This window comes from Falco biarmicus, chromosome 9 (assembly GCF_023638135.1).
Source record: "Falco biarmicus isolate bFalBia1 chromosome 9, bFalBia1.pri, whole genome shotgun sequence".
NCBI lineage: Eukaryota > Metazoa > Chordata > Aves > Falconiformes > Falconidae > Falco > Falco biarmicus.
This window is the reverse complement of record NC_079296.1, coordinates 37,106,039-37,129,376: the sequence shown is the minus strand read 5'-3', so window position 1 is coordinate 37,129,376 and position 23,338 is coordinate 37,106,039. Positions and strand designations below refer to the sequence as shown.

At 48.2% G+C, this 23,338-nt stretch overlaps 1 protein-coding gene across 2 annotated transcripts in view; it reads right to left on the bottom strand.

Moving 5' to 3' along the window:
- CDH23 (cadherin related 23) overlaps positions 1-23,338 on the bottom strand; it is a 213,468-nt gene that overhangs the window by 113,389 nt on the left and 76,741 nt on the right. For both annotated transcript variants that reach the window (XR_008824095.1, XM_056352859.1), the window contains exon 7: positions 2,625-2,819. Coding sequence is in view for 1 of the 2 variants with exons in the window: in XM_056352859.1 (XP_056208834.1) it covers positions 2,625-2,819 (195 nt within the window). In the remaining variant the exon portion in view is untranslated. The remainder of the gene's footprint in view (positions 1-2,624; positions 2,820-23,338) is intronic.

The window sequence follows — 23,338 nt, the reverse complement described above, 5'->3', positions numbered from 1 at the left end:
ATATGTACGCCAAGCGCTGCTTCTGGTTTCGCAGGACGCCTCAGCTCTGGTGCAGAAGGCGGAGTGGAAACCTGAACTGCAAAATACATCCTCACAGTGGCGACGTCCTTTCTATTGGGCTAATGGTTTTGGCTCCAATAAGCTGCAGACCTCTCCCTCCCCACCTTGCGCAGAGATTGGCAGGATGAGGGTAACCAGGAGCTGCCTTTCAACGCAAGCCAAGCTGCTTCCACAGCTGCAGGAAGACGGGGAGCCATCCTCCCTGCTCTGCAAACCAGGTCACAAGCACGTAGCAATCTTATGGTGAGCACCAGTGGCCCTTGAACACTTCAATGCTCTGAGCAGAAGCGCCACCTCCCTTATGCCCACTCCATCACAACCCAGCAGGAGGGAGCTGCAAGCACTTTCCCAGAGCAAGACCCTTCTCCAGCAGCCAAAGCAACAGCAGTACGTACTGCCAACGGCTTACCCTGGCAGGGCCCTGATGCCACCGTTTGTCTTGCTGGAGCCTCATCCCATGGGTGCTCATAAGTGACCCTAATGCCCGCAGCCCTTTGCTAAAAGGGTAGGAGCAAAGAGATAACACATGAAGGGAAGGAAATAAATCTCTTCTGACCCCCTAATCAAGCATCGTGGTGAAAGGCGACCATTAGAGGTTACTGCACACTTCTGCAAAATGGCTCTGTACAGCAGCAAGGACTGATTGCCACAAGATTAATGTTAATTTAAACCGTATTCAACAACACAGCTTGTACATTATCCTCTTAACCTGCAACCTCAGCGTTTATGGTCTGGATGGATGCTTATTTCCGACTCTCACTCTGCTGTTAGTGTTATCAGGTTGAAGTCTTTCGTTTCTTCAGATGATGTTTTTTCCCCCCCTCCCTTTCACCTCTTAAATTTTGGTTGAAGTATTACAGATAATACTGGAAAAGCAAGCACATTTCAAGTTTCCTCACCTACCATCTCTCATGCTGCCTTTTCCAGCCTCTTGCTGCCTGCATCCCTGGGATGAAATGGCTCCTACCTTGAATCAAGGCTCCACAGCCCTTCTTGCAGCCCTTGCGGCCACCCTGAATTCACCATCCCCCCAGTTCCCACTCCGGACCATGCAAACTCTTCCTTAGGCAGACAAGACACTGCACTCGTCTTCCAGCTCCTGCTGTGCTGGTGCAGCTCGCATCCTCCTTCCCAGGTGGAGCTTTGCCGTGGGGCTTCTCCCTGCCTTTCTGCTAGAACTTACCAGCATCCTGTGACTGGGCTGAGGAGGTGTCCCCACAGCTGCAATCAAGGCCAGTTCAGAGACTTAATATTTGAGTCTTTGAACTCCCTGAGCTGGAAATCACTAGAAGCCAGGAGTATATTAGCAAGTACCAGATATGCTCCCATTTTATCTTTGCTGGTAACTGCACCTGGGATATGGGGCTAGATAGAGCTGGATGGTCCAAGGTGGCATCATTGTGTCCTTGAGGAAACCAGAATCAGACACGTGGAAAAAAAGCACGTTTCCAGCAGGGCTTGTGTTTGGTCCCACATTTTCTAACCTGACAGATAGTTCAACAGCATGCCTTGGGAAAGCATGTTGGTGACAGAGACCAATAAGGAAACAAACAACAGAGAGGGCTTCTTATTACTGGAGTATTTAAACCACAATGAGGTACATTTCAGAAAAAAAAAAAAAAAAAGCAGCTTCTGGGGAAAATTCCACAGCCTGGAACACGCAGGGATTGGGCTGAAAGGTTGAGCTCTTTGCCTATGGCCATGCAGTCTGTGAGTGCCCAGTCTCCGTGGCCATGCAGAGCAAAACAGCCCTGCGCAGCCCTCCATGTCCTTGTGACATTTGTGGTTCTGCATCAAGAAAATTATCTTGATTAAATCACATGCTCAAGAGCTCTAGCCAGCTGCCTGGAGGGATCGGGAAGGGTTTCCCCCCCCCCTCTCCTGAACACAGAGTTGATCAGGTATATTGTAGGGCTGAATCTCACCATCCTCTGCTCCTTCCACCGCCTGTTTGTGCGGTGCTCCTCCTTCGCAGGCTCCCTATCAAGCTCTCACTAGACTTGACACCAGGAAAGAAGTTTCCCATTCAGGTGGGACAGTAATTTGCCATGGTGGCTACCTGGACATACATGTCCCAGGGATCCCTTCCCAGTATGACAGTATTGACTGTAACTAGATCTTGGTTTTTCCTCTATCCACCAGAATTTTAACTCTTGATGTCTGAACTCAGCTTTCATTGAGTGAGGCTCAGGGGGTTTAACACAAGCGAATCCACCTGTAATAAGCCACGATGCACAAGGAACTGAACCAGAGGATTTAATGGTCTGTATGCCCTGTACTGGCTTTCCTCACCATAGGATCTGCTTGCTTTTATGCAGAGCTCCTGCCCGACACACGTGAGATGCTGTTGGAGAGGTGCAGCTGTGCTCCACAATGTGCACAGCAGTGATTTAAAACTACCCAGGCACCGCACTGCTGTCATACTTTTTAAATTTGAAAATGCTGGATGTGCCCGAGAAAATGCCAGAGCAGGGCAACAAAACAAGTAAGCAGCAGCTCATTCCCCATTGCAGTACCTCCACAAAACACCTCCTCCCCTGCAGCAGAGCCAGGATAAGACTCACCGTCGCATTGACCTGGAGCTGGTACGCCTGAGTTACTTCATAGTCCAGTTCCTTTATCACCGACACGATGCCACGGCCGCTGTCAATGGCAAAGAAATCGGAAGGAGGCTGGAAGGAGTAAAGCACACTGCCTCCTGCCCCCTGATCTGGATCCGTGGCGTTCACTATGAAAATTGGAGTGCCCACTGGTGTATTCTGGAAATGAAAATAAAAATAATAATAAAAAATATCTGGTAAAATTGTGCATCATCCTGTTTTCCCATCAAATGCACATCAGCAATTTCCTTTGCCCACCAAAAGGAATATATAGACACCCAAGAACTTCAGTCCTATATTTTCAGGACATTTATAAGTTGTACAGCTGTTTTCTTTATGATAGTATTGCAGCAGCTATAATAGTTGTTACATGCTTATAATAATAGTTATAGAGTTGTGGTCAAGATGGCACTATCACAAACCCTTATTTTCCCAGACATCACAACTTTCCAGAAAAAATACTCTTTGCTGAAACTTGTTTTCTGCCCAAAGGTGCTTTTATTTTCAGTGCTGATTCCCTCTCTGTTTTCACCATGAAGCATTAAATATAAGAGAGCTTAAAAAAAAATAAATGCATTAAATGCAACACAAAATTTTACGTAAAATTCAAAGTTATAGTTTCCACAGCAACTACAACCTGGCCCGATTAACGCAGGCGTTAACAGTTATATCGTCATAAATCTGGAACTAATCTACATGCATAAAATATGCAGCTGAGTGCACAAAAATCAGCAATGGCAAATGCAGTTTGGCACTTCTTATTGTTTAACTTCACAGCAGGCAGAACAATTATCCATTTTTGGTGGAACAGCTGCATGTTCCTATGCAAATCTTAAATGCATATTCTTGTCTCTCTAAAGGCAGAAGCACAGACTGCAAGCAAAAAGGCTTTGCCGGGAACCCAGGCTGCAGGTACGCACAGATCACGACTGTTTGGGCAAGTCCGTATGTTTGTAACAGGTTCACAGACACATTAAAGGTTGACAAAGAGCTAAAGCTTGGGAGCGAGACAGCAAAGGTCAGAAGTGGGATGTGACAGTGGCTGGCCAGGGCCAGTTAGGATAATATGGATTATTTCTGCAAACCTCTTCCCAAGCCTCTGCGTTTTATTGTTACCTTCATTCATATTAAATTATTCATCCTCATCTCATACAGTAGTATCATGAAGTGCTGAGAAGCTGGGAAGGAGACTTGAGGAGAGGCAGAGCTTAGAAGATGGGGTACTGCTTCCCAGTGGAGCTTCTCCTGCAAATACTTGGCCAAAGCTGAGCAACGGACTGAGCCATGTTCAGTTTTTTTGGGGAACCACACAGTTTGCAGTGAACCACAACCAGGGCTTCAGCACGACTGTCCCAGCCCACCACCTCCACTGGTAAGCATGAGAAACCAGCACTCAGCACTCAGGAGATTCAGTTTAACTGGTTTAATACTGAGTGATGGCACCAGAACAGAACAAAAGCATCTGAATTTCTCCTGGCAAGGCTCAGGCCAGCAGAAACTTGCCTTCTAGGCAGGTGACAGGATTTTCTGTGAGCTTGGTCAGGCAGAGCAGGGAACCCAGGGCACGTCCCACACCTCACATTCAGGAGTCCAGGCCCTGGACACTCATCCACGCATGTCCCTCTCGCCTCCCAGCCCTTTCATCCAGCCATACAGCACTGCAGGGATACTCTGATATCTAAGCTTGCCTCAGGCTCCAGCAAAACTCGACTTTCTTCACTTCAGTGTCACTTCTGCCAAGGTGCGAGAGGTTGCAGTTCCCACCTAGATTTTTCATTTTCTTTCTTTTTTTCCCCTCTCTAAATCAAGCTGCTAAAGCAAGCCTCACAGGGCACGGCCTGAGGATGATTTTTTAAAGCACCTTCAAGTTTTTTTGTGATCAGCAATCATAAAAGCATAAAAGATATAGCTAGAAGGGACCTCAAAAGGGAAACCTTTCCCCACACTACACCTAAATCATTCCCATCCTTAAAGCCTTCTAGTGATGGAGACACTATATCCTCCCCAGCACATTTGTCCCCGCAGTTTGTTACCCTTTGCCTTACAACTGCTCATTTTCTGGCACGCTTAACCCAGATCTGCCCCACTGCCACGTAAGCCCTTGACTTTGTGCCACACACACAGCACGTTAATCCTGGCTCGTGTATTTAGACCGTTCAGGAACTAGGACTTAGTCAGCTCGGGAGGCAAGTTGAGGTGGAGAAGCCCTTCATAGGGGGTTGTGATGGGTGTTTGCTTTCTGAGCATTCCCAAGACATCTTCTCAGACAGGACTAGAGCATCTCCCCATCCAGCATTAGGCTACCTGCCTCCCCCAACCCATCATCAGCAGGGCACAGCCCCAGAGCATCCTGCAGCCCTACTCTCGCTGCTGCCAGGGCACTGCTTCGACTGCTGCCGTCCACATGCTCCAACAACTGCCTTCTCAAATTCCTCCTCAAGAGCCACCAGGATATCAATGTCATGACGAAGAGCATTACAAATTAACCATTAATAGGGGGAGGAGGGGAGAGGCAGCGAAAGAGTAGATGCAGGGTTGCACCGATGAGGTCTAGGGTATATTGTCCCCAGGAACAATAATATTCATAAGGATAAAGCTGGACTTGATGAATACTTTCCCTCTTCTTTTTAAGTGCCCCTAGCCACTTCTTTTAACATGCAAATCCGCTCTGGTCACCCGTGATTATGGGGCTGCTCGGTTGGCTGTGAAAGAGGAGAGCTTGATTTCCCCGGCATTGTATTTCACACAATAGCCCAAAAGCAGGCTTTGAAGACAGTTCATCTCCTCGTCCTTCCAAAGGAGAAGCTGCCTGGAGGGACATGGAGGTCACCAGCTTTGGTGCTCTCAGCTCCAGCCCCTGTAGATACCGCCTGAGCTTTGACTTGGCGATTACTGTATTTTTATCCTTATTTTACAGCTTTGCTGACCAGGTCCCTTCGTTGGCTGGGACAGCAAAAGCTGTACGAGTGGGACATCAGCTCTGGGCAAAGATCTGGCTAGCCCTAGGAAACAGTCATAGGCATCTACGCCAAAGCATCCAAGGGAGGGGCTGGGAGGCATCCCAGCACAGGACCTCAGCAGCGGGGAGCGGGCACCTGCAAGCACGAGGGTGGATGCAGAAGCAAAGCATGGCACGGGTGAATTTCGGAGGGGAGCAGAAGAGCTCCCAGGCACCCGAAGAGCTACAGGAGACTGAAGCAGAACAACATGGTCACAAAGAGTGAAATCTCTGATACTGCCCAGAGCGCACAGGTCGGTGGGAAAATTTCACTGCCAAATGCACGCCCTTATTCTCAACAACATATAGCTCAAAGGACACAGACCTATAAGAAGTGTTCCAGATAATGCATCTTTTTTTCCCCAGCTCAAATCCAAGCAAAAAAACCCAACTACCAATTCTAGCAAGGCAAAACCAGCTGTGGGATGCAGACATCCCACATCAACAGTCCTCCAGGAAAAGAGGTCTCATTTTCAATGTTCGTGCCCAGGCAGGACACAGTCAGGACTCAGAGGAATGTCAGACCATCTGCCTTAAAAATCATATGTAATATGCCTTTAAAATCATCTTCCCATTTTTGGGTCAAACAGGCTCAAGATACGCCTCAGCAGGAGGCCTACGTCTTTATTTCTCAAAAGATGCGGCCCATCATCTAAACAATGGAGCAAAACATCTGTATAAACAGAACTGGCTGGGGTTTGTGTTAGATGGTAAATAACAGGCAGAGGGCACACCCCAGGGAGATGGAACTGATAAGTCCTGTAACAGGGCCACGTCAAGACTGACCGTGTTTCTGCATTTTCAGCATTTAGCCCATTTATAAGACTCTTCCACGTGTTCCTCATGGCTGCTCTTCCTTAGCAAAGATTAATTGTGGTTATGCTTAGTTCAACAGGCAAAAATATCAAATATTATCTTTTCTGCCCAGAAGAAAAGAAATTCAGACAGATGACAGTGTACAGGTGCTTGTGGCAAACAGGTGAGTTTTCTACACGAGTCGCCAAATTTTGTCATTTTTAAAGCTTTTGACTCTCTCCAGCAGCCAGTGATGAAGCTTCACTCACTACAGAAAAAAGAACTAGTGACAAAACTGTGTCGTATCATTAAATCTTTGTTATGATGCCAGCAGATGCGAGATAAAAATAAACATGCAGACAGATGCCTTCTGCAAAGGAGGAGGGTGGCAACTGGGAGCAGTATCCGCTCCCGACCTGTCTCTAGCACCCCATCCAACTTTTGACAGCTCTGCAGGAGCACTCGGGTCCCCCCCGAGCAGCTCTGGGAGTTAAAGGGCTCCAGTGAGCCAGCTGCAATACTGAGCTGCGTGGGCTGGGGATACCCGGGATGCAGGGTGGTGAGGCCATTCATGCCTCCCTTATTTTGCAATAAATGAATAAAAGGTTCACACTGCTGTAAAAATCTTATAGGAAGAAGCTTGGGGTGGGGGGTGTCTTGTTTGCTGGAAAAAAGTACTGAATAGTAACAGCATGTTTACACATGGCTATCCAAAGCACCAGGAGGACCAAACCAAAAGCAGCAAGGTACAAGAGCCCAAATCTCCAACCATTAGAAGACTACTCTATTAGGAGCAAGGATAGACCTGTATTAAAATAAGGAATGAACAACCCTAACATCCCTGTCCAAACACAAAAGAGAGTTGCTGCACAAAGAGGAAGCAAAGGAGAGACCATGATCTTACCTCTCTCATGCCAATGCAGCAGTATAACAAGGCTCTATGCACCTCTGAGCAACCAGGATGAAGTTGTTTCCATCCCAAAGCTGTCATGAGTATGGACCAAGTGTGGCCCACCACAGAAAACACCTGCCCTGGCCTGGCCTGTCACCTCCTGCAACCCGGCAGCACAAGTGACCAGACAGATGTGTCCTGCGTTAACCCTGGCACACTGGGCCACCAAAGCCTTACACAATGTTCTCTGCAAAAGGGCAGCTAAGGCTGAAGAAAAGGTCATCAGAAAACGGCCTTTTTAAAATATTTACACCTTGGCTCTCTGGCCACACCTATAGTCTTTAGTATCTTATTATGAATCCTGCTATAAAATGCATTAGCAATAAAATTTCTAATGGACACTGCTCCAACGCAACGCAGCAATACAAGGCAGATTATGACCTGGAGGAGACGCAGTCTCTGGGGACACGATGTGCCCTACCAGGCAGACGACACGGCCACAGCTGAACACGAGGGGCACTGACAGGACTCCCTAAAAGCATCAGAGCATAGTCTCCTCTTGTCTGCCCCCAAATGCTCCCCGAGGGCTGCAGAGCCAGCTCTGCCAGGGTGAGGGCTGGCACTGGAGAAGCACCGGGGACCAAAGCAGCAGCAGGACCACACCAGCAAACCAGGAAAAGAGATGGGCTGGCTGAGGAGCTGCTGAGGAAAAAACTGCCAAATCAAGGAAAACTTCAGGGTGGATAATTTTTAAGGCTTACGTAAAGCTATGTGAATGAGCTCTTCTTTCACACAGGGCTCAAATGAAAAGGCTGTCTGCAGAAAAGCCAGCATGCATCCGTGCCGTTTCGCCAGGCCCATGGCGCCTGCTCCCGGAGCGTATAAAACCCTTGGGCTGTCAGACAGCCGCTCGCCCTGCTAACGGAGCAGATTTGCACGGCGCCTTTGAGAGCTTTCCACCATAGCAAAACCATTTCACGGGCCACGGGCCGCCAACACCTCGAACGTGCTTTGATCCATCAGTCACCCAACTGGTCTGACACCTGTGCGCAAAGGGCTGAGAGGAGGAATATGTGGCCCTGACTTTTTTACAGCAGGGTCAGAGTCAGATAGAAGTAAAAGGCGGGAGATGAAGAGGAGGAGATCTAGGAGTTAGTTTCTCAGATAGTCCCTTCTCTTAAATGCATCCACTTTTCCAACCTACAGACAGGTTTCTTACAAGCTTTGGTTAGGCACTAGAAATGTTTATTTGGGGATAATCCCTTCAAGCTTGCTCCCCGTCTCCAGAGGCTGGCTGCACAGAGGACCTCCATCTGACCTCCCAGGGCAAAGTCACCCAGCAGCACCCCAGCAGAAGCTGGTAGAAATGATTAGGATGCGGACACGCGCGTGCTGTACCAACGCAAATAATGTGGAAAAACGGCAGGCAATCTGGCCGAACAGCTGTCTGAAGGTCGATGAGATGAGGCGACGCAAACGGACTGGGGGGCATACAGCAATGGGCACGAGAGCTGGAGCAGCAGGCAGCCTACCAAGCTGCCTGCGCTGTGATCTTCGCGTCAACATTGGAACAGTCTCGCCAGCCTTATTTCGGGTCCTGCTTCCCCCTCCCCTGCTCTGCCCCTGCATCAAGGCAGGAGCTGACCGCTCCTATCAGGAGATGCTTCGCTGCTTCACACTCCTGTTACATCTCAGGTCAACCTATTACTCTTAAATAATTCCCTGTTGATGTTCCAGGCGGCTCTTTTCCCTCTCCCTGCCTCTTGCCACCGTGCAGCAGACAGATGAAAGGAGCTTTACGCTCTGCTAAAAGCCGGCTCAGACATCCCTCTGCTCCAGTCAAAGGCACTCACACCAATCCCATCTCGCTGCAGGGCATGAAGGAGGGTTCGATGCCTCTTGCTCAAGGCAGGGCATCTCAGAAGTGCTGTGTAACAGAGCTGACACCGAACCCAAGTGCTCTTCTGCCACAGCTGAAATCCTGGCTCCCTCATCCCTGGGCTGCCGAGGACAGATTTAAGTCACCTATCCCTGTACAGTCTCATTTGCTGCAGGAGACAGCTGCAAAAGCAGAGCCAGAACAAGTGCCAGTCCCTCTTCCAGACTCTGCTGAGAGGAAAAACAATCCCAAGTTTTGGTTTCCCTCCCCAGGCTCCATCTCGGAAGCAGTCTGACTGCCAGACTGGGTCCCTTGCTCACATGCCAGCTTTGAATGCTCGCATGGATGTGCGCGGACTTCCAATTCCTGTATTCTTTATTACACTTTTAATTACATTTATTAATTGCATTACTGCCAGTCTGAGCCAAGCAATTTCCAATTTCAAAGTTTGATTTTAAAACCTGATAATTTCCTTTTTTTATTTTTTTTTTCGTTGAAATTCACCCCACCTTTCAATCAGTACTCATTAATATGTATCTCTTGTTGCTATCTCTATTAAGTGACCTCCCTCATTATCAGGTGACACTGGCAAACGGCCACCACAGAGCTACAATTCAATTGAGGGGCTTTTGAAAACACCATAAACACAGCTGGAATAGATGCATTATAGGAGCTGGAAACTGAATTAGTGGCTGGATAACGGCACACAGAGCTGAGAGCACTTATTCACGGCAGACAAAGCCTGACCCAATGCACGGTCTTGAAGAAACAGACATTGCAACCAACAAGCCCATGGGGGAATTTGCCACGCTGACAGGACAACAGCGCTCAGAAGGCAAGGGGCAAGCAGCCACAAACAAGAGGGAACACTGGTATCCCACAGGATGAAGTTGCTTGCTTTTTCCAGCCCAGAGCTGCCCCATTTTCCACTGAGTAAAACTCTGACCTTGCTAGCACAGGGCTCAGATGGCTGATTTATGGCACAGCATGCCCAAAAGCTAGGTGCACAGCGGCTCTGCCACCTCCCTTTGTGGCACCTGTCACTTCTGCAGCACAGGTCTCGAGGGGCAAGCCCAGAGGAGGCAGGAGAGGGCAGATGGGAGAGAAAGGAAATGCTAACAAGAAAAATCACAATTTTCCTCTTATTTATAACTCCCCAACTGGCTCTGGCTGCTGCCCCTTCCAGGCAGTGATACGCTAAGTGGGACCTGTCACCCTCCTGCTCTCCAGAGCAGCGGAGTGGCTGCGCGGCTCAGGCACTCATCCAGAACGGAGTTACAGTCGAAAGCAAGGAGAGGAAAGCACTATACAGCGCAGCTTTAATTCGGAGCTTCAGCGGCAAAAGAAGCTGCCTGCCTTAGACGGCAGCAAACGCAAGGCTTGGGCTTGCGCAGAGGCTGCACCACAACCTCCATCATCCCCAGCCAAACCACCAGAACCAGGGAATTGTCTCTTTCTTCCCTCCCTCTGAACCTTGCCTTCACCTTGGTGCTCGGTCTCTCCCGTGCCCCAGTCAGCCCAATCACCCACACCGACGAGGGGACAGAAAGCAGCCATGTGGGTGAAGCACCAGAAGAAACGGAGCACGGAGAACATAAGTTCCACACCAGCTCTCCAGAAGCCATCCCGCCCACGCTGTTACTAGTTATTTAAGCACACAGCCAGCTTTGTCTGTCCAAGCTCATTTCCCTCAACAGCCTCTATTTCAAGGCAACTCGAGCTATCACACTACACCCTGGCTTTGCGTTTGCTGGCCCAGATCTCAGGAGAGCACAAGCGGCTCCGTGAGAAGTAATGATGAAGAGCAAAGCTAAGGCCAGCAGGCTTACGCAGCCTGTGTAGGGGAACCTTTGGGGAACCTTTCCAGCAACCAAAAAGCCACCAAGATGAACCGTTACAAACATACAGCTACAGCAGCACAAAATTGCGAGCACAGAAGCACAGTTTGAGAGATCTGAAAACCCCACGTGGAGTCATCACTCATTTTGTCTTTTGAAAAGAGGCAGGGACAAAGCAGTCTACGTTTTCAGCTTTTTTTTTTTTTAAAAAAAACTTCTATTTTCAAAATCATTGACCCATTGTTTAAAAATGTTTATGGTGTTCTTATGTACATCCACAAGTGGATATAACTGAAATTCCAAAATAATTAAAGTTTGTCAAAACAAGCTATTTCAATTGATTTTTTTTTCCCCTGTAAGGAAAATCTTTACGAGGCAAAATATATCTTCCAGAGATTATTTAAAATGGGTGATGGTAGAAGGTTCCTCTGTGCCAGAAGAAAAAGAAAACAGATTTTGAGTTCTCAACCCCTTCTTTAAAAATTTAGTTTTCTTTTTCCTTCCAGGTCTCTTCACGAACTATTTCCCCTGCAAGTCCCTTTGGGGTTCCTGGCTGCCTCCGTTAGCAGGTGAGGCAGAAGGTGATTCCCTGCAAAAGGCACCATGCTCTCTGCCTTGCACCAGAGCAGCCCAGGGGCATCCGTGCCCCTCCTGCCTTAGCGGGCCCACAACCAGTGTTTCTCATCTGCAATGACCACGGAGGAGCAAGCGCTGGGCTGAGAGCCCCTTGCCAACCCAATCTCAAAACACTCCCAACACAGCACACGTGAGGATGCAGGTCCATCAGGTGGACGCGTGAGTATGGACTTGGGCATCTGCAAACAGAGCATCAGTGGTGACATTTGCTGCCAGACAAAGGTTACCTGGAATTGCCTTGCACATAAGTACAAACTCATCCAATTAGACAAACTCATCCAATTAAAGTTTACAAATTCATACCTAGGAGTTTTCCAGTTTCCCAGAAACCACAAAAACCTCATTAAACATAGCACTAATCTACCCCCAAAGAGAAATGACAGTTGTCAATAATAACGCAAAAAAAGTGTTTCTATTCCACTTCGGGGGGGGGGGGGGGGGGGGGGGGGGGAGGGGCGGGAATTCCACTTTGATACTATTCTATTTTGGGGAAAAAAGGTGACAGAGGGAGCCCTGTTCAGATCACCCTCAGCTTCCTCCAGCAAGACACACCTCAGTCAGCAGGTCTGGTAACTCCTGCCAACAAGTGTTACAGGCGATGGCCAAGGCACTTGCTGGACCATTCCTGATTATTTTCAGCAGTGTTGCAAACACTGACAAGCAGCAGCAGACTGGGCAGAGCAACCAACACGCTGTCAGGGTTTCTACAACAGGAATGACTTCAGACCTCTCTGCTACATCAATTCCAGGCAAAATAATGAAACCCTCAGCACAGCTCACTCTTGGCTAATAGGGAATTTAAAGGGAAGTAGCAGCATTAACACCTCCCACAAGACCGACAGACAATAGATCCTGCTCTATTCTCTCTCACCTTTCCACCAAAGAATGATCTTGGTCAAAAAGGGTGACAAAGTCACGTACATCATCACCTCTAAGCCACATGACTTGGTGCTCTGTGACATTAACACATAGAATAATTCAAAATCAGAGTCAGCTAAGCATGTAGCTCTCAAAATACAACTGTAAACTACAAATATTATCAAGCAAGTGTATTTTTAATATTTTTAATGGAGTCCTGCAGTGAACCTGCAGGTCTTGGTCTTTGATTTTTACTAGTCATCTGAAAGAATGGAAACACAGAAGTTGGGAGATGAGTAAACAACAAAGGGCACAGATTATGGACAGAGCAGATTACGAGCAACTGGTTTGAGCCAATGCCCTTTTTTTTTTTCCCCAATGTGTAAATGTAGAGTCCTATATCTGAACCAAAAAATACAGCTCTCCTAGGAAGGGAGATCACTCTAAAGCAGATTGTTTCCCACTGCCCTGGGAGGAGACAGAAGAGAAGAGAGTGAAGCAAATACCACTTCACTACGCAACCACAGCCGAATCCTGCTGCAGAAGCCACGTTTCTCTCCCATTTCTGTTCCATTATCCATCTCCAGCCTTCAAGGAGCAGGGCAGGGCCAGACCAAGGGCTGGGAGGCAGCCTGCGCTGCCCTCCTGGGCTGCTATTATGTCAGTCCCAATTTCAGAGATGGCAGATGGGAACCCAAGATGGTCTAACGAGACAGTTGAAAGTCAGAGGCAAATGCCAAGAATGTGAAAACCTGTCAGTCAGAGCACTCCTGGCTTCGACGGCACCGCTTCACTCCTGCTGGTGTGATTCTCCTGCTGGAAGAGGGCGATTGGAGCCATCTCCCCCTTTGCAAGGGCATGCACTGCAGATGGCACGGCCCCCCTTCAGCTGTCATCTTGCCAGAGAAGGCAGGCATGGACCAGGTGGATCCAGGTGGCCACAGTCAAGGTTTCCACACCTGCCTTGGCTCTCAGCACTCAGAGAGGTACCTTTTGTCCAGGGAAGCAGACAGCCCTGACCCACAGCTGCCAGCGAGATTTCTCACTATCCCTCCCTCAATATTAAAATTCAGTAGCAAACCCAAGTCACCAGTGTGATTTACTGCTACCCGTACTGCTTACGGGTGATACCACAAACTGGACAGATCCTACTTTTTATATCCCATTTTATTTGCAGTTGCCACTAACTTTTATCTTCTAAACCCAGGAAGAGGTGGGTTACGTTAACGCACCAGCCTTTAAGCTGGGGACAAAGGATGTCTGGAAGGAGCACACCAACCTTCTGGGAGCCATCCGTGCCACAGGCAGGGAGGACAGGAGCAGTGCAGGCTGCCGTGCCCCAAGCCCAGGCAGTAACAAGGGCTACCCTTAACCGCAGCCTGTCCCCAGTGATCCGTCTGGATAACCCTTGCTGCAAGAGGGGCAAACTGGCACCCCTGTGGCAGCCCATCAGGTGATGCTCCGGACTGCAGATTACTTCCATTAAGGCAGAGCATTGATACAATGCATTACAAATGAAACCCTAATGACAGTACACTGGCAGTATTGCTTCTACTTGATATTAATTGGGTGACACTTTCTTTTAATGGTACATTAATTAATGCAGAATATCAACGGAAGTCCACGGCACCCACATTAATACAAATGAATTCATTATCATCGGTGTTATTACAAGAAATGACAAATAAATCTGTAACAGTGGGGCCCTTCAAATAATAGCCACGAATCATTAGGTATTGCATTCATTTATACAGCATACTGCAAGTATATACATACAATCTGTGGATGCTTATCTATTCATACATTCCTCTCCATGCCAGTCTGGTACCTGTTCCTCCCTGGCTCTCAAGCTGTCCTGAGCCACCCTGGAGGAGAACTAGTGGCCAGTCTAGCTGGACAAGGACTTGCTTTCACATCACCTCCAGAACGTCTTGCTATCTCCTTTTCTTACCTCTCCCACACACCCAATGACCACCTCGAGTCTTCAAAAGACCCTCTGATCTAGCACATGTATTCTGTAAAGTGTACCACATTTCTTTCTGTCATCTCTTGCACTATCATTTTAGCCAGGCAGATAGAAACCCACCTGCTTTACTACCTTATTTATTTATTTTACTGCTTGTTTATCCCCTGTTCTGGTAGAAAAGCTAAAAGCGCCTTTCACAGCACAGAGTGGCTCCCTTCTGACTGTAGGTGGAGCAAGTAATTTGTCCTCAGAAAAGTAGGGGGAAAAAAAATATCTCTCTTTGAAGTCTGGGATTTGTAGGTCCCAAAGATCCATCAAAAAGAAACTCCTGAGAGAGCCTCTGCAGCAGCCCGAGAGCAGGTATCGCTCTCAACACAAGCAAAAGCAAAATCCATACAGCTGTGCTGATTCAAAAAAAATATTTCCCTGTCTTCCCACGGATGGCTTTATTACCAGAGGAAGGATCGATAACAGTTCAGCTCAGGTCTCCTCATCAGCCTTTGCTCTTGCTGAAACAGCAAACTACAGCACAAAACGTTTCTGTTGAGCCATGTCGTGACACTGTTCCCCTGGAGGGATTCCAGAAGTGTTGGTATCACTCTGTCACGACAGCTAGCATCCCAGTTCGCTGACTCCTACCACCTCTGCTGTGCTCACAGGCAGATAGAGCAGTTACAAAGCTGGGACAAAGGAACGTGTTGGGAATTTTTTTTTTTTTTTTTTAAATACAATATATGAAGACTGACTTGCCCTTGAACTGCTAGAGTGGGAAAACCCAGCAGAGGAGCTAGACCAAGCTAGTTAAGACATATAATAAAGACAGAAAACCTAGCGACCCAAAGGAAGAAGAAATGGGAAGAAAAGCATCAAGTCTCCTGGTTCACACAGCACAGTGCAACAGGCGCAAGGAATGGCATATGTGCCACACTCCAAACTCATCTCTGCTAGCATGCACGCTACAAAAGATGGGTTTATCAACATACAACACCCCAGCTTTACCTGCTTTGACCTGAAATCTCCCTGCTTAGTGCTACATCACGAACGCATGGGCAGAACAGCTTTATCACTGTTACACTTGATGCCACCTGCCTGCACTGAGGATGAAGCATGCTGAGGAGAGGAGCCTGCCCTCTGCTACAAACAGAGGATGCTCATCTTACTCTGCACAGCACAGTTTATTTTTTCACACCTTCTTATGACAGTAAGGTTTTCCCACCTGGGAAGATCAAAGGCAAAAACCTCAGCCAGCAGTGCTGGCAGGAAAAATTGTGCAAGAGCTCTGAGGTACATGGTGAATAAGTTCCCGGCCCCAAAAGAAGGTGCCTGAGCATGGAGCATCAGGGGCCAACCTGCCTCAAAAGGAGAGGAAAAGAGGCAAGTGGGAGCACAGCAAGATTTGTGAAGGGAAGCACCACCTTGTGCCAGACCAGACAATGACGTTCAGCTTTAGAATAACAGAAGAGCATCCTTCATTGCTAAACCCAGACTGAGGACTAATGCTCCGAGTTTACTGTGACTATGTTAACCATGCAGACCCATGCCACAGTTGTTTTTGAAGTGGAAAGACAATATTAGCATGAAAAGGGCCACTAAAATTATCGGCCTCTTGAGGACAGAGAGAGGGGCAAGTAATCCTTGCCTCTGGTTACAGGTTGGGGAAGTTATAAAACATCACACACCTATAGCTTTACTAAGGCTGTACTGTTTTGGCATTAAAGTTTTAGAACCTACCCTGAGGAAAGCACAGACAGATCTGCTCCTGGCACTGCCCTCGGTGAGGCTGAGGGTTTCTGTGCAGGTGATGGGGAAAGGCAGCTCTGGAAAGTTTTTCCAAGGTTCTGTCTCCTTGTTTCATGGTTCTCCAGCTAATTTTCTTGCAGAGGCATAACTGCTACAGGAGCATCCCGTGTTAGGGGATGCTCTGCAAAAGCAATGCAGCCACGCTCCCAGAGCAAGAGGAAGGGCTGTGAACCATCGGGTGCAGCAGCGCAGCCACATCACTAGTGCATTTCTCCTATCCTGGTCAGCAATGTGTCCTCCAAGCTGGCATTAAAGCATGGGGGGCTCATTTGCAGCAATAAAGCTCTTTGAATCATTCAACTTCTGGGCTGTTTTGTTTCACCTTTGCTTTTCTTTAATACAGGCTGGGATCTCAGCACATCAGCCGGGATGATTGTGCTCACATCGCGCTGTTTCCCTGTCTAGCAGGATTCCTAATGAAAAGGATTTTCCCAGAGGACTCAGCTCACCGGCTACATTGACTGGCACATCTGGTTGAATTAAAGGAGCAATGTTTTGGAATTCCCTTCATTCCTTCTATGCCAAAACTCTTCAGCTGAGGGAAGCATCTGTGTGGTGGGAAACAGGCACAAATCCAGCTTAATCCCCTCAAACCTTGCCTGAGGAACGGGGTTAAGTCTATTCTTTTCACATGGGTCAGTTTGGTTCTCCTCTTCCCTCAGCTTTACTCTCATTCACAGCTGAGAAAATGGATTATTTGCCCAACTTCGTTTCTTTAGCATCACTGGTTTATAGGTTACAAACTTAAACAAAATTCACAACAATTACAAATAAATCAGGGTCTCCCCTCCCATCTTTCAGTGCTTCTCAACCTTCATTCACCTCCTCCTCGTCAGCATCAGAAGCTCATTGCCAATGTCTGACAGGGTCCTACTGTCTGTCAGTCTTAGGCAAGCACCAGTTTCTAAGCCCAAGTTTCTCCCTCCATCCCCTTCAGCCTAGACAAGCGCCAGGAACGCAAAGGCAAAAAGCCCCAAAGCTGAGGTATATGCTTTTCACCGCAGATGTACCCAAGCTCTTCTTCAGCTAACTTGAAATTCCGACTAAGGCACACCAGTGTGGGCACCGGTCAACATCAGCCTCCAGATGACTCGTTTTGGCAAAAAGCAGTGCCAAGGGGAGAAGGGCAGGGAACCCCTCTGAGCATGATGCTGTTACACCAGGAACGCCATCAGCCAGCGCAGACCCAACTCACATACCTCTGCTCATGTAGTTTGAAGACGGGGATAAGCTAAACAATCCCCGCAGCGGTCGTACTTGGGGAATAAGATCACCACCCCTTGTTTACAAGGCTGAGACGTTACAAACCCTCCCACCAAAGCACAGCACATTGATTCACGCTCTGGCACCCGCTCTCCTGATTTTAAACGAAGGCTGGAGGAACTGCTTTTGAAGAGGTGGCCCCAAAGTGAGCAAGCACCAGCGCCAAGTTGATACCCTGGAGGAAGTGCACACCACGGCTGTAAATACCTGCTCCTGGCACAACAAACAGCTTTGTGCTACTGAAGCTTCAGACTACTAAAACAAAGACATCAGCTCTTTTTGCCTCTAAATCCCCAAGGAACAAGAAATCTGACCAGGAGGTGAGGAGATCTTTCAAGCCTTGGCAAAGTCTGAGGTTGCAACAAGGCAAAGGAGGCAGGGTGAGGTATAGAGGGTATGGCCCGGGACACGGTCAGGGCTGGTCACCTCATTGGTTAAGTCACAGCACAAACACCCTATTTCTAATGACAGTTTTCAAAACTTCAGCTTATCAAGTGGACCCACAAACGCAATCACGCTGGACAGGGCTTAGATGCAGCCTCACATTACAAATAATATTTCCCTTTTCTCTCTTATTCCTTAAGCCTCTCATCCTTAAGAGCAATGCAAAACGCCCAGCAAGAGCTGAGGCTCCTGCAGAGGTTTTCAGAGACTCCCCAGGCACTTCCCTCCCAGCCTCTCCCTTGACACTACCCACACCCTGCACCTCAGGGCACGGTGACCTGCCCCCACTGCTATGTGGAAGAACATGCACATTTGTCTCTAACGCCAGGGACAAGCGGTAGGGTAAGCCAAAACATCAATTCTTCTTCCATACTATTCATGTCCAGACTGAAGCTGGAGGCATAAAGTCCCACCCAGAGCGCTCAGCCTGAGACACAGCCATACTTCTGTAAGACACCTTGCTGGATAGACCTACCTGTGGCAAAGGAAGGACTGAGCTGTGTTGGCTACAAGCCCACTACTCTCCACAGGAGCACAAGGCAGTTTCTGTATGAGGCTGCCCTCCTTTTTCCCTTCTTCTCTTCAGAAGGACCAATGGCCCAAGGTGTGCTTGTTATGTACCCCTAAACCTGCCTCTTCCCCTTACGCTGGCTCATTGCACTCTTTGCACTAACCAGGGACCAAACCTTTGTGTCAGGGACACGCTGGTGCCTTTCTGCTTGCAGAAAAGCTTTGTGGATAAACTTTAATACAAGCATGTAATTACGACACTGTAGCTCAGTAATGCTACATTAAACATCATCCTAAATTGTCAACACGCTCCATGAGAGCTCCAGAGGATATCCTTGAAGGCTCCTACACTAACAGCATGGGGAACAGCACAGGTCTTGCATCTAGCCTTGAGAGGCCTCTCCTAAAGATTCCCGTCTCCCTCACAAGCTCCTTCAGCTCCAGCCATCCTGCCCTTTGCAGTCCTGGGCTGCACTGGATGTCGTCAAGACTTTCAAACCTCCCCTTGCCCAACAGAAACCCTCTGTAAGTGCTTGCAAAGCCGCCGAGTTCTTCTTTGAACTACTCCCTAACCTCCATTTTGGGAGGGATGTTAAGAAAAACAAGCAGCCCTCCACTTGCCTGTCACAGCACACCCCAAACCAGTTCCCAGCTAAGCAGGAATGTCCCAAGCCAGAAGCAGCACAGGAATCAGCTCCTTGCTCAGCACCAATGGTCTCCACCTGCCTCCTCACAATCCTCTCAGCTCACCGCCTCTCGCTGATACCTTACCAGCTTTTGGGGCAAGGACAATGCTTTTTGTTGCAGCTCCGTGCATCTGCCTGAGGCCTCACAACTATGTTAAGGCAAATAATTTTTCTACCAAATTTCTCATAGCGTTGCCAAAGGAACCAGCCTTTGCAATACAGCCCAAAGAACCGACCAAGCATACTGTGAAGTTGCGTCAGAAGAGGGGTCAAAGCAATCAATTGGTGACAGCAATTTGAAAGCGGATTTGAAAAATACCTTAAGTGGTTTTTAAAAATACCTGGTGTTTTGTAATAAAAGTGCTCAGGATTGGGTTGACTTTTTTTTTTTAAAGGGGCCCCCAATCTCTGAACACCCCTGAGAACATCATAAGAACCTAGGCAATTGGATCCCACAGTCTCGCCATAGCATCTCCTGCAGAGATAATACACCAGTAAAAGGCTTAGAAAGCACTGGCACAGAAAGCACGCTCCAGCAAGGGATCTCTATGTTAAGAATGGGAAAAAGGTGCAAAAGAAGAAAGAAAGAGAAAACAGAAGTGAGAAAGAAAATGCTGCATTTTGGCCCTTTTCTAGAAACACAGGGACAAGTCCCTCCTTCCCCCTCTCATTTTTTTTCAAGCAACAGAGGAGGATCCCAGCTCTGCCAGCATCCTTGGCCGGTCCAAGGAATTAGCGCAGCTTAAACCTTTGGCATTACCTGAGAGGGGGAAAAAACCCCCACCAAAACCACAACCCGCATGACCCTGCAAAGCCGTCTTTGCTGAAACAGTTCACTTTGAGACACTGGCTGCAGTTAACAGCCGTTTCCCGAGCAGCGACATCCCTCCTGCAGAATCAGACTAAGCTTAAGCCTTATCGTATCAGCTGTGGCTGCGGACGAGGACTGGGAGAGGGCCAGGCTCATCTGCCAAGGCAGGCAAGAACTAACCCTGCAGCACCACAGCCCCCAGAGCCCTCCTGCTACAGCTCCTGCTCCCCTTCCTGTGCTGATTGCAAAAGCTTGTCCTTCTGCTGATTACAGCTCATGGTCCTGGCTGGTTTTTGCCCCTTCAGACCAGACCCCTCTATTATGGAGGGTCTGGTGTTTTGGTTTTTTGGTTGTGTGGTTTTGGTTTGTTTCTTTTTTTGTATTTTTTTTCTTTCTTTTTAAAGGTTTGGTTTTTTGACTGCTTTTTTAGTTCAGCTAGCAAGTTTATTTTTTGCTTGGGCTGTTTCCTACCCTGTCTGGATGTGCTGATGGATTTTGGCGCTTGCCAGAATTCAGCAAAACCAGGCTCGCTGGGTAGTATTAACTTCTAACCCCTGTGTAAAAATAGCTGCAATAAAGCAGAGTGAATAATATGAGCTTCACCTAATGTAACTTTGATTAAAAAGTGCTGCCCTCTTCATCACTCCTGGGTGGTAACTTCAGAGAAACGTCCTTCCTGAGGTCTGGAAAGCCTGCAAGGTCTGGGGAGAGAAGAGCCAGTATGACACAAGCACATCCCAGGGCTGCTGCCAAGCAGCCCAGAAGGGAAGGCAGAGGGACCAAACTCAGAGGAAGAAGCAACTACAGGAAAAAGAAGAAAAAAAAAAAAAAAAAAAAAAAAAAAAAGACTACCGATTCCTCCCACCTCCAGGTAGCAGAGGCAGTCAAAAGGCAGCTTAGCAGGGCAGCCCACAGACCCTTCCAGCTTTAGCCCAGCTGCAGGAGCAAAGCACCAAGGGCTGTGGCAGAGAAGCACCATCCTTTCCCTCAGACGCAAAAATCTCCATTTATTTAATTATTCTCCCCTTCACTCCTGGTGCCGGCAGACTGTGGCAGGAGCTGTTTTGTTACAGCATGCAGGAAGAGGCAGAAAAGGTTTTAATTTCACGCCTTGCACCAGGCACTGCAATTTTGGACACTGTTTGTTATCTGACTTCTGGCCCTATCTCTGGTCCCGGCGCTCCTCAGGCAGCTGTGGCCAGTTGGCTTCTTAATTTATTCTCTGCTAGGATGGGGATTCTGTTCAAGTGAGAGCACTCACCAGCCAGGCATGCCATTTTAATAACAAAACGCCTTTCAAGTTTGGAGGTGCAACTCTGTGCCAGGTTAAGTATAGCACTTGCCACTTTTGGGGGAGCCGCAGCTCCTGTGCTGCAGCAGATGGGCTGAAGGAGACCCCATTGTTGTAAATCACTATTTCCTCCAACTTTCATCTACTCGGAAAGAAAAAAAATAACCATCTGGGACTAAAACAAATTCTCAAACCTCCCCCCCTCCCCAGATGGCTGAACCATAACCCCGAAACAAAGCCTGACCTCCAGGAAAGCAAGAGGAAGCTCACAGCTGCTGTGTCGGTACCTTCATCACCATCAAAACTACCCGAGACCACAAAATTCCTGCTCAAGGGCCTGATGCTGCACCTTTCTTAGTCTGTATTTGTTGTTTATTTATTTTATTTTTTGTTTTTTGTCTACAGCTGTGCCCACATCTTTAGAAAAACCTGCTGTAGTACAAAAGGCCTCCGAAACATGTGTTTGCAGGCATTTGCTCTTCCTGCTGACTCTTGGGACCTAGAAATGTCAGCATGAATCTCTGCTCTAATTTTTTTAAAGGCATTTTCCACCCTTTTCCTTGTAATTCAGACTGGAAATGTAAACCAATCACTAAGACTGGAAGGTGCCTGTCCTTTTAGCCTGCAATACTGCTGGTCTGTGAGCACCTGGTCTCCAGCACGCTCCTGCACAGCCCCATCCACGCTTGCCAGCGCACCCCGCGGAGCCACAGCCTGACACCCCTGACGCTCCACAAACCCTGTCCCCACATGCAGCTGCCGGCAGCACCTCACCCAGGTGCGCTCTCAGGTCACCCAAAGCCAAGCCACTGTCTCAGGTGACAAGCCAGGGTACCCTCCACACACGAGGCACCAGCTGAAGAGCACAAGAGATAGCGAGTTAGTTAAAACCCATGGCGACTGATACCAAGTGCTTCTGTCAGAGGAGAGATCTCCCAAGCTTTCTGCCTTGCTTTCTCTTGCTGCAACCATGCGCAGACCCAAATCCTCTAGAGCAACAGCATGGGGAAGGTTTTGCCCCAAACCCCTCAAGTTGGCACAGCTGCTGCTTTTGGTCTGGTTTATGATGCATCTTGGGCTTTTGCCCACCCAAAGCACAGCTCTGCTTGGACACCTGTGCCTGGTCTAACTTGGCCTATATAGCAGGCCACAGCTCACGCGGATGGGTGCTCATTCCCCAGCAGAGGATGACTTGGAAAACTGCTTCCCCCAGCTCTCCAGGCTGATCCTTCGCACCACAGCAAGGCGAAGAATTTCTTACGTTTTCAGCATGAGCAAAAAGCAAGGCATAAAAGTCACATTTGCAGGGTAGGGAGCCACAGCATCCCTCTCGTGTTTGACAAGTAAAAAAAAATAAATATAAAAAGACAGACTGAACACCTTTGAGATGATCACACCCCAGGGGAAACTCTCCCCAAAGTTTTTGTTGTGTAAAACTCCTTCCCAAACCCTGACCTCTGTGTTTCTTCCAGGGTGGTTTGTCAATACAGAGTTTAGATCTCTGGCAAAGGACTCAGGATGAAAGAAAAATCAAGAGTAGGTAATTGCTGCGTGAAAATGACAGCGCAGCGATTTGCACAGACAAAAATGGACCACAGAATACCAAGAGGTAGCCAACAGCAGAGAATCAATACCTCCCAAGAGGTGGGATTATTAGGGAGAGAAAGGGGCTTGAAAGATCCGTAAGTGCCTGATGACTGACTATTTCCAAACAACCGTTCACTGAATGAGAATTGCCTTCAGAGGGATACCGGACCCTTGCTGAGGGTGGGCATTTCACTTGGGGATGCTGCCCCATCTCTGCCAGGAGCTGAGAAGCCAGGCAGAAAAACACAGTTGCCCCATCACCCCCTGCATCTTCCCAGCAAAGGCTGTAAAAGGGAGCTCTTCTCTTTCTGGGCTGCACGCTGCTCTGGGAGATATCTGCCAGGTAATATCCCAACAGGGATTTTAAGTAAACCAGGCTCTTGTATTTTGGCCTGTGCACTGGCATTTCTATCAGAAAGAGGCA